Source organism: Mytilus trossulus, unplaced genomic scaffold (genome assembly GCF_036588685.1).
Source record: "Mytilus trossulus isolate FHL-02 unplaced genomic scaffold, PNRI_Mtr1.1.1.hap1 h1tg000244l__unscaffolded, whole genome shotgun sequence".
Classification (NCBI taxonomy): Eukaryota; Metazoa; Mollusca; class Bivalvia; order Mytilida; family Mytilidae; genus Mytilus; species Mytilus trossulus.
In genome coordinates, this window is record NW_026963317.1 from 1,760,384 (window position 1) to 1,772,577 (window position 12,194).

At 32.8% G+C, this 12,194-nt stretch overlaps 2 protein-coding genes across 2 annotated transcripts; both read right to left on the minus strand.

Moving 5' to 3' along the window:
- Positions 1 to 1,414: 1,414 nt before the first annotated feature.
- On the minus strand, positions 1,415 to 2,965 carry LOC134701511 (uncharacterized). The gene is made up of 2 exons (XM_063562662.1): positions 2,116 to 2,965; positions 1,415 to 1,884 (listed from the first exon to the last, which is right to left on the minus strand). The coding sequence occupies exons 1-2, from the start codon at positions 2,963 to 2,965 to the stop codon at positions 1,415 to 1,417; spliced, it is 1,320 nt and encodes a 439-aa protein (XP_063418732.1).
- A 3,963-nt stretch (positions 2,966 to 6,928) lies between these two features.
- Positions 6,929 to 7,714, minus strand: LOC134701513 (uncharacterized). Its single transcript, XM_063562663.1, has one exon. It carries the CDS (start codon positions 7,712 to 7,714, stop codon positions 6,929 to 6,931), a length of 786 nt encoding a protein of 261 aa, XP_063418733.1.
- Between the last annotated feature and the right edge of the window lie 4,480 nt (positions 7,715 to 12,194).

A 12,194-nucleotide genomic window follows, 5' to 3' on the forward strand; every position in this document is an offset into this window, starting at 1 on the left:
TCCATAACCGATGTTTCGAGATCCTAATGGGTAGTCAAGGTTGTTAAACATCACATATTATTTCAGCTGTATTTTGCAAAACTTTAAAGAATTTTTGGTCCTCAATGCTCTTCAACTTCGTATATATATACTTTATTTGGCCTATTCAACATTTTTGTATTCGAGCGTCACTGATGAGTCTTGTGTAGACGAAACGCGTATCTAGCGTATATATGAAGTTTCGATTCTGGTATCTATGATGAGTTTATATACTACCTATCCTTTGTTTTTTTGGAAATACATGGTGGTGTTGGTATTGTAATTATATAGGAGCAAACTTCCTAACCGAAGCAAGGCGGCTCCATCTTGGGCTGTGGGTAACTTAAGTTACCCACGACCGATTAAACACAGTGACAGTGTGTGCCTATACCATGTATTAGAGGAGGAAACCAGATAATACGCCATAGAGACAATAACCCGATGAAAGATCAGAACACAACACAATGCAATCAAGCTTCAGTTGGCCCCTTAACATAATGTTAACTGTTAAAGTTCAGCAAAAAAGACGTTACATTATAACCTCTGAAACCTACAGTTGAATCAAAATTTAATAAAAAAAACAACCAGAAGACTTACAAAGGTTAGAGGTTCCCAACTTAGAATATGCTTAATACTGCGGCGGCGAAGTTATAAATGTCTTTTTAATATCGCAACCATTAACCTCTAGCCAATGTGGAATAAACAAACACACAGCATTGTGCACAGGGAAACGCTGGTAAAATATGTAACAGAAGAAACTAAGCAAAATAACAAGGATTACTTAATTGGATTTCATGTTATTTTGTTTGTGTGAAGATGGTTTTTTTTCTTCTATTTGACACATTTCTACACTTACACCTTTCTACAGTTTTAGATGCTTGCCCTTTTACTGAATATACAGTGTCAGAAACAAAAATATGTAAGTATATTAATACATCCTTTGATTCCAATTAACGATTCGGGACGTTCTTAATGAAGATTGATAACTTGGAACACACTAGTTTGCAAGCAGTTTTATTTTTATTTTCATTTTTAATTACTTTTAACACCCCTTTTGAATAATGATATATACGTGAAGATGAATAACACAATTTGGTTTTTTTAACACTTTTTGATTCGAGCGTCACTGATGAGTCTTTTGTAGACGAAACATGCGTCTTGTGTATATATAAAACTGTAATCCTGGTATCTATGATGGGTCATTTTAAACATACACTAATCCATTTACTTTAGTATTTCCGTAAGGAAGTGCACTAATGGCTATTTTGATCAAAAGAAGGACACGCCTTAATAAGGACGGTATATTAGTAATATAATTGATTTTCAGTGAAGTTGATTAAATATTTGCACATTTATGCATCAACTTTTATTGATTAAGATTACTATGAATTTTATTTTAAATTTTATATACAAAAGCTGTTTGATAGGATGCACCACTATCACCACTATCGTCACTTATATCACTTGACACAACCATCAATCCGGTTTTTCTGTTAATGTCTATTTCCCAAGGATCTGTGATTTCATCAGCCTTTGATAGTATTGTTTTGCAGGTTTTACCATCGGGCGATACTACCACAATGCTTTCGTTTTCATTAGAAACTATATAAATAAAGCCATTTATGTCTAATGTAATTCCTGTTGGCTTGGCAATATCTTGGTGCTGAAATGTCCACAGCGGTTCACCAGTAATTTTGTAGCAGTAGACTTTGTTTTCATGGTAAACAGCACAATATATTTTTCCTTGGAACAATGAAATACAATCAGTCCCAATCACTTCTAAGATTGTTTGAGACTTGTCATTCAGATTTACAGTAGTAATCTTTCTACCATCTTCGTTGATAACCAAAGTTTTACCATCACTTGCTACACCATCACATTTATGAGGAAATTCAATTTTTTCAATGATTGCATTTTTTTCTATATCCACTAAATTTGTCTTTTTTCTATTGCCTAATGTGACAGCCACCGTATTACTATCGACAGTACAAGCACCATATTGTTTATATGTGAAAGTAACTACTTTTCTGATAAAGATGTCATCATTACTGAACATAAGTAGTTGTTTTTTGTTGGAATCAAGTATTACAAACTTACCATCTGGTAGAATTAAAGTGGCATAAATATCCAAAGACCTCATTCCCTCTGGAATTATGAGTTTTTTTTGAGAAGGATGATCTATTCCTGGACCTTTTGGAACCAAATGTTGGGCTTGATCTTTTCTTACGGTCTTTATATGGAGAGTAGATGAAGTGGTATTTATTTTTATATCCCCAAATGATTTTACATCTTTTAATATTGACCGAAGAGCAGATGAAATTTTAACCTCTAGATTCTGTTCATTAAAGTTGTCTCCACTTTCTAAATCTTCAATGTATTTAGTTACTTGAAAAGTAGTTTTCTCAATTTCTCTCAGACCAAAATACATTTGTAACTCTGTAGCATATTGTGTCATTTCGGTAAACTCCCTCTGCATTTGGTCTATTTTACTGACTCGCTGGTCCATTTGGTCAACTAGAGTTGCCATGTTTGATTTCAGCTTCGAATGTTCAGATTCCAAATCATCTAGCATGATTTGTTCTAGCTTGTTTAAGTAATCCACTATCGACTTCCTCGTCGACCGGATTTCCTCGATGGCTTTTGTTTTCTGAGCATAGATGATACTGATCCTGGTAATCAAGTATTTACTAGCTTCATCATAATTTTTCTTCACATTCTTCAAATCTTTTTCGAAAAGTTGAACTGAGGCAGATGATTTGACTTGCTGTAGGATATCTGACAGTGGTTTCATGTCTTGACATTTTTTATGTTTATCTGTGGTGCACTGGACACAGCAGGGACAGGCATGGGATGAACAGTAAAGTTCGAACTTCTTATTGTGGTCTTTGCATTGACTACTTATTTTTTGTATGAATGCAGGTAACTTATTATAATCTTCAGCTGACATGGTTTTATGGTTCTTAGACAGTCTCGACTTGCTGTGTGGTTTTTGACAGTCTTCACAAAAGAAAATCTCACAATCTGTGCACCATGTGACTGATGAGTTGGAGATTCCATCATCATGGCAAATTGTTCAAAGGTCCTTAATTGATGAGGCCATTACTTTTCTCTTTAGGTCTGGAATAAAAATAAGTACAAACACATATACTACAGTGATACATATTATATAGCAGATTATCAACCATGTTTAGCTGCGGTTTAATTACTTCAAACTGAATTTTAACATATTTTTCCAACACAATTTCAGTTACTAATTTAGATTGGTAAGACGGAAAAACTGCTCACGTTGTTTCGACAACCGTTTAACAATTGCAAGTGTTTTTGATATTTAATATACTAGTAGTGTAACTGAAGACACAATCAGAGCCAAGTTATATATTGATAGTGTCAACTTGGCATGCCAGTCTTTTGTTTATAATGATTTGAGCTTGAAATGATTCCATAAAATATTCACTTTGTTGTTAAATGTACCTTTTGTTGTTCTTTATTGATTATTTGTGAATTTCCTGTTTTGTTGTTTTGTCAAAAACAATTATGAACCGTTTTGCAAATTCTTTTTAAAATTTAATATATGGCACAAACGAATTACAAATTTGTCGTTCAGGAGTTATGGCTCTTAATAGATTTAACAATGACTCTAATAAATGTTATAAAAACCAGGGTTTATGTCAACTTGACATGACAGTCTTTTGTTTATAACGATTTTTAGCTTGCAATGATTGAATAGAATATGCATTCTGTAGTTAAATATGTCTACGACATGTTCTTTAGCTTTTACATTTGTTGTGTTGTTTTTCCACTGGCATACGGTACCTCGACACCTATCTTTTCTTTTTATTCATAATAGACAAAAGAGAAAATACACAGAAGGAGACAATACATGAATATAATCTGACACAGATATAATATGGGTACAAAAACAATAAAATCTAATGGTTTTTTTGTAACATTAATGGGAGCTGTTTTATTGATATATATTCTCCTTTATACAATAAAAGTTTGGAAAAAATTATCCATGTGAATCTTTTATATGAAATTTTTACAACCACACTAGAATTTTTTTTTTACATCTATTTTTTGTTTGTTATCTAAACTATATTTATCGTTCAGTTTTCATGCGAATTTGTGACCAGAGATTTATAGATAATGATTTTTGCTGTCCTCTTTACACCATTTCAAAAAGTCAGAATGTCAGAATGAACAATAATTTACAAACGAGTACAATTTCTCTGATTCCAGTGTTTTCCACCACTGTGAATTGTCTGCTTCAACAAGGAATTTTAACGACTTTTGTTGTTGTTTCAGTTGTTAATGAGTATTGCCAGAGTCTTATACATACTAAATTTTAGTAATAAAATGAATGAGAGAATCATCAATTATTTAAACATTCCTACCATGAGCATTGGAACAGCATATACGCATATAGCATATTAGCATAGATACTAAGTATACCAAATGAGAGATATATATTTTGATTAGATAGATAAAGGACTTTGCACAGGGAGGTAAAATGTCTACTATCTGGGACACTTATGTAGAAATTATTGATCTAAATTTAAAAACTTGATTCATTGAATTATATTTTTAGACTGAAACACGTTTACATAAAATGATTATGAGATGACAAAATACTAACAATACAGACCATTTCATAATTATAAGAGAGTAACATTGACTATTTTATATATTTTTTTTAAATTGCAAATCTCTCTCTCTCTCTCTCTCTCTCTCTCTCTCTCTCTCTCTTTGCCGTAAATTTTGTGTAGAGATTCCCGTGAAAAATCTAAATCCAGGAAAGGACAGTTATTACTGTTCATGTCTGATTTATTTGAAGTAATTCAGCATATTTAGAAATTTGCTGATGATTATTTAGATAAAAAGAAAATCATCATACTAAAGAATCGTCATCTTAACCAAGCAAACAAATGAAATTATTTTATTCTTTTTAACACTTTTAAATTTCTTGATAAGATGAGCAAAATCCTAAACTGTTTAAAGTAGAAACCAGAAAACGGGATGCAAAGTTGTGATGAAGTTAAATGCCAAGACCAATTTGCACAGGAGAAATAAGCACACGAGGTCTTGGTGCCTGAATTATTGCCTGTCCAATAGAAGCAATTTTCATTTTGGAGTCCTTTTCAGCAAACTTTGTTTCTATTAGATAGCTTAAGCTCTCAGGTACATATTGAAAATTTGATTTCAGTGATGATACATCTGATGCCAATAGATAATTTCCTTGTTTCCTTTCAAAGATCTGATGTCACTTTTGATTAGTTTTGTAGCAGAATCTATTATGGCTTTTTTTCATCGTCAGGATTTTGATATGTTGGTCTGCAGTAAAACTCTTGCAAAACACAGGATGCTGTATCTCTTAACGTAACAACGCTAATTTTTCCACAAATATCTGTTATGATAATATTTTCTCCAAAATGGTTTCTCAGTTTTTTCTTCATATAAACTGAACTGTATGCCTGTTCTCCACACAACTCGTTCAATTTATTAACCAGCTTTGCAATAGTTATCTGTTCATCCTCGTGCTGTCTGGGATAATCTACAATTTTTAGGAATTGTTCACCATAAGCTGCTGGTCTTCCCTGGTAGTTATTTTCCTTTCCTTTGCTGTCTGGTGAAAATGCTTTTGGGATCTTCTTACTGGTTCTGAAGTTTACACTACAGGTTTGATGGTATAATGCATCTGCAGCATGAAGATCGCCAACACATTCTAATCTTCCCCGTACTTCCACTGCCCACGCATCGTCTCTGTCATTGCATACTTGTTCAATCCTCTTCTGGAAATCATCCGTTCGGACAAGAAAAACATCGTTTCCTTTTAATTGGCTTTTTAGCTGTGCCTCTTTCCCACAGAATAAGCAATGATCTTTATGACTGAAATATGATTTTGATCGTAGAGTCGGTATATTAGATTCCTGTAGTATAATTTGCTGCCTTTTGGTTTTTGTGATTTCTGATGGGTTGGTATATGATTTTTTACATTCCGGGTGAACAAACTGTCCTGCAGAAGCTAGTATCTGACCCTCTCTTTCTCTTCTCGCTTTATTTATTCCTTGGCTTCCTTTTTCACGTAATTTGACTAATGATGGTGTATCGTCATCTTTAAGGCATATGATGCATTTTTCCATAACAGCCACTGATACTAGCAAGTATAAAAATATATACCCTTAAACAGTAGAAAAAACAAATCATATTTCTTAATAATAATGTTTAGTATGTATACGTCCATCACTAGATCATTGCGTATTAGAATTAATCTTTACGATTTGTGATTTATGAAATCAGAAAAACAAATTCTATACTCAATAAGTCTTTGGTTTTAGCTAGCAGTTATTCCAAACGAACGGCACTTGTGGCTATCAGATTATCTTTTCAATACTGAGACTGGTAAATGATTTTTCAATACTAATATACGAATGTTTACTGTAAATAGTTGTGCAGTGTACATGTAACTCTACGATTCGTTATAAATTTCCTTAAAAATATTATGTAGAATTCCTCTATGTTTTCCTCTGTGTTTTCTTCGTTTTCATCTTATTGTAAAAGCTGTTTGCAACATTTTTCAATGAGAACTTTACGGCGAGCGACAAGTATTGGATCTGCAGCAGTGACGAATGAACGTTGGAAATTTGTAAGGTAAGCGATGTTTTGTATGTGTATTGAAGCCAATTGAAAAGATGAAATAGGAATTCTCCTAGTTAAGAATCTATACGATTTTATTCTACCTATCGCCTGTTCTACATATATGCGGGTAGCTGCTATGATCTGCTATGTGTTTTGTTTTATCGACCTGCTGTGGATTGAATTGCTTCTTATTTTTATTTGCAAAAGGAGGCACAAGAAGTTGCGCACCCTTTTCTTGAAACTGCCTCTGAAAAGTGAAACATTTGTAAGCCAATTATACCTCGTCTTTTTTAATGTTATCCAATAAACCCGACTTTGTGCACACCTCAAAGTCTGTTGTACTGCCGGGGAACAAGTCGGAGATGAAAGATAATGACCCCCATAAAGTGCAACCAACTAATACCTTTGCTGTATGACGACTCCAATACTCGGACCAAAATACTGACTGTTTATCGAGCTCACTGGGCTCATCGACCTCAAACTCTGTACAGTCCAAAATCATAACGCATTTTGGGAATATTTTTAGTATATCAGGGGGACATAATGTCTGTAATTTGTCCATTGAAGGGTTCATATTAATTTTTGAAAATATTAATTTCTTGTGACAGGCCCATGTTGACAAAATACACGAAACAGTAGATATTGAAACATTGAACATAGAGGCAAGAACGGTTTCGCTAAAATCTTGTCGTAGCCTCAATAAATACATGAAAAACTCGCCTTGTGGTGATAAAGCTGTGTGTCTACCAAAATTTCCATCTAAAATCTTCTTGTCATAAGACCAGTATTGTTTAGGTTTGTCAAATGACGTAGACAGAATCTCAAATGTGTGATTATCAGGTAATCCGGTTAATTTTATCTTTGTATCACTGTTCTTGAAATTGTTATATCTAAAGAGTCTATTACTGAGCATATTTTTTTCATTTAATAAGTTAGTATTTATGTTCTTTTCTTGTTCTAGCGCTTTTTCTAGATTTCGGATTTTCTCTTTCAGTTTATTATGTTCTATTTCATTTTCCGTGGCCGTGGATTGTGGTTGACATGCGTCACCTGAAGGCATTGAAGGTACTTGGGACCGAGATTCATTGTCAAAGTATGTTGAAAATTCTTCTGTTACTAGGCCATTTAGCTTTACTTTAGATTTCTTTTCTATCTTTTGAGATTAGCGTTCATATTTTTTACCTATTTGCTTGCCAATTGAGAGGTCGGGGATACCGTCACTCAGAACCTTTTCACCAGCGAAAAAATGTTCAGAACAAATTCATGTTCCCGTATTTACATCTTCCTCCTCTAAGTTTAAGGCATTTAACCATTTTTTCCGTAAATTGTTTTTTGGAATTCTAAATAAGATCAAGTTTTGTGTGTTTCTAGATGTATTTGTGCACACGGCACATGTCCAACCCGTTAGTATTGACGTTTTTTTTGCACCAGCTACGGTAAACATTACGGCGTCCTTAGAAACAAGATGGCGTCGCGGCGTACACCAAAGAATATTACCCATGATGCAGTAGATTCTGAAATGGCGAATTGTAATGAAGTGCGATTCCTTCGACCAACATACGTAATAAATCTCAAGACTTTACACCGTTTTATTTAAATTTGATTTATATGAAAGTGTGTTGCCTATAATTAAAATAATAACTAACATTGTTTCGGGAATATTTGCTTATACTATTAAAGCATGGGTCCCTTATCAAGTCTCCCAACTATTTCCTAGATTTAGCAAGGAATTCTTTGATCATTTGGGTACGTTTATACTATGATAGGCACCTGGGTGAAGATTTCACTAGTGTTGGTCTTTTTGCAGATTGCTCATTTTTTTCTTATAACCTTACTTAGGTTTTTGTACCATTGGATTATATTTAGTAACAAGAGTGAGTGGAACATTCTTCTTTCGGCCTTTAATAAGGTTTTTTTCTGCTTGTAGTTTTGTTTTAACGCTTCTTATAACATTCTCTGTTTTATTTTTACAGTATCATCTTTCAATATATATGTCTATCATTATCTCATACTATTACTAGTATATTGAATTAAATATCATATAATCTAATTTGAATAATACTTCTTATTAAGGTATTTAATAAGGTCAATAAAATTTGACTATCAGTTCATCATTATTTAACTGTTCACACTAAATTACACTGTAACCAAATGTTCTAATTGAACAATATAGATTTAAAAAAAAATCCTTGTTGATAATTGTTTGTTTAATTTCCAATGGCAAATATTTCTTGAATTCACAAATGAAATACTAATAAAGTAAAGACCAAGTAGAAAGACAAGACAAATTTAGCAATAGAGATCAACTATTGATCAAATGAGAAGAACTCCCTTCTGTAAACAAATTACTTTCGTTGATACTTTGTTTCGCATTTAGCCCGTTCTAGCCAAATTCAGGGTGATTTAATTTCACAATTTTTCAAATTTACTTGATGTAACTAGACAAGGGAACCCCCCAAGTTTTAAATTTTCGTGTGAATCTTTGTCTCGCCAACGTTGCTAAAATAAGTAAATCCAGAAAATTAGTAAAGGTATTTTTAAGAAGATATATGTAAACTATAGTACATTTCATGATAATGTGTGAGAAAAATCTACAAAAGAACATTTTTAGAAGTTTTATTTCTTATGGTAGGTAAACAGTTAAAAGGTTTTCAGAATAAATAGTGTACACAAAAAATACATGAGAATTACTATTGTGACCGAAATCAATGGACAAATTCCAAAGAACGATAATATATCCAGTATATAGAGTATATTGATATAAAGCAGTAACTGATTTGGAAACCATTCAATTATCATATATATCTGTATTAGGAAGGAAATAACTTGAAATTATGATTACACCTTAAACTTTAATCTTAAATAAGGTAACAGTTAATTTTCTTATTTTTTGTTTTTGAATGACACTACTTGCTGTTATCTTTCTATATGTCATTATACTAAGCAGATCAATATTATATGTCAGGATATCTATTTATACATAAAATGCATATACTCAAATAATTAAAACCATTTGAATACCGGTACTTTAAAAACATGGTAGGAATTTCTTCGTGAGCTTTTCAGTTATGACCAAGGAGATATGAATAAAGCATATGTAACTAACAAACTATTCATCTTTTTTCAGTTAAACAAATTCTTGTAAAATGAACTACATCACTGATGAATATGAAACGTAAAAAAATAACATATGATTGGAATGCACTACAAGTGACATTGTCAAAAAATGGGATCATCAAAATCTTTACCCCAAGCACAATGTCGAGTAGAATCTGTTCAGGAAGCTCAATGTCAGGTTCAACAATTACAAGCTGCACAAATTCCTATTGGATGTAAAATATGTGGCAATTCAAAAGTTAAATGGAAGTGTGAAGAATGTGTCTTACTAATGTGTGACAGGTGTTCTGATAAAGAACATTCTAAGAAAGGACATCACATTATTGATATTTCACCACTCCAAGTAAAGATTGCAGATGTGAAGGAATATCAGACTGAAGTGCATAGCATACAGTTTTTGGCAGTAGCCCATGATAATTCATTATGGATTGGTGTTGAATTAAATGAGGTCCGTTTCCGTTTCGGTAAATTTACAGAATTACAGAATGTTAAACTTGTAGGAGATACGATGAAGATCAAATCAATTTTTAAAATCAAAGTTTTTAGTATAGCTGTTACTCCTACCGATGATATTCTACTGGCTACTGAGAAACCCATACTGAAGCAGATCAAGTGTGGATCTAATAAAGTGACTGATTCTATATACTGTGAGGATACATACAGTCTTGGGAGAGTTCATGTGACCAAAGATGGCCGAGTGATAGTATGTAGTGGAGATAAAGTTGTTACAGTTATTGATACAGATGGTAAACATCTAACAAGGTATGAAAAAGATAAAAACAATAAACCTATATTCTCTTATATTACGTCTATAACAAGCACCATGAATGGGAATATATTTGTGGCAGATGGAAATTACAGAAAAGTAGTAGTGGTCCGAAACACAGACATGATCAATATCTACAAAGGCCATTCAACAGTAAACAGTGAGGATAAAAGATTCTATCCATCCTCAGTAATTACCACACCAATGGACAATGTTATTGTGGCTGGCAGTCTCACCAGTACACTACACATACTGAATAACACTGGCCATATACTGACTACCTACAATACCGCGGACATAGGATTATCATTTCCAGAACTACTAGTCATCACTACAGAAGGATCATTCACTGTACTTTATTTGACAAGAATGAATTTTAATAGCCTTTACAAGATGATTATAACAGGATGTTGATTTGTAAATCCTACTACAGTGCCTGGCAAGATTTTGAGTCTTCTTAAAGTAATCAAATTTACTTTTCATGTTACAACAAAGACTTTTCATTACATGCTTAGCATTGCATAAAATCATTTATAATGGCTTATTCGTCAAAAATTTGTAATGATTTCACTGAACCCAGCGTCCCTCCTCCTTTTGCTGTTAGACGCAGGCTTAACTGTTCACACTAAATTACACTGTAACCAAATGTTCTAATTGAACAATATAGATTTAAAAAAAAATCCTGGTTGATTATGGTTTGTTTAATTTCCAATGGCAAATATTTCTTGAATTCAAAAATGAAATACCAATAAAGTAAAGACTAAGAAGAAAGACAAGAGCAATAGAGATCAACTATTGATCAAATGAGAAGAACTCCCTTCTGTAAACAAATTACTTTCGTGGATACTTTGTTTCGAATTTAGCCCTTTCTAGCCAAATTCAGTTTTAAATTTTTGTGTGAATCTTATATGATTGCTTATTCGTCAAAATCATTGCATAAAATCATATATGATGGCTTATTCGTTCAAAATTTGTAATGATTTCACTGAACCCAGTGTCCCTCCTCCTTTTGCTGTTAGACGCAGGCTCAACAAAAATGAATCTAATAAAGGTTTTAAAAAGTTTAACTGGAAGAAAAACTTATTTCCATTAGATATAAAAGCTTTAAATTATAAACAAGCTTCTGTCCAAGTTCAGTTCAAATCCAGCATAGTTTGAATAAGTTTTGAAAATTTAAAAAAAAATTATCCACAGAGTGAATGTAATTTAAACAGGCAGAAAAAAGTCAAACCATACGTAATATACAGATAAATATGATTTTTCTTACAAAATTAACTTATAGATACTTTCTTATGATCATAATCAAATTCACGGTGGGTAAGGTTGTCCTGCGAGAGAACGTTCTGTGCTGGTGATTCGGTCCTGACGGGTGCTTGTATTGAAAAAATGTAAACAAAGACGAAAATGATGCCGATTTTTGACAATTTCTCAAATAAAAAATGGAAGGAAACCGTTGAGATTTTTCACTTTTGTTTCTTATGGGTTCATAGGCAAACCATTAACAATTTTACCCTCTAAACTGTTTCAGTAAGCGTAACACAAAAGTGCATATTTTCAGAAAATTTAGAACTGAAAAAATATAACAACCAGATGCTCCGCAGGGCGCAGCTTTATACGACTGCAGAGGCCAAACCCAGAAAAGTTGGGACATTAGTAT

Coding starts and splice junctions, on each gene's coding strand:
- LOC134701511 (XM_063562662.1), bottom strand. CDS start 2,965: ATGTCAGCTGAAGATTATAATAAGTTACCTGCATTCATACAAAAAATA. Junction 1,885..2,115: donor CACTTTAATTCTACCAGATG/GTAAGTTTGTAA, acceptor GTGATGGTGTAG/CAAGTGATGGTAAAACTTTG.
- LOC134701513 (XM_063562663.1), bottom strand. CDS start 7,714: ATGCCTTCAGGTGACGCATGTCAACCACAATCCACGGCCACGGAAAAT.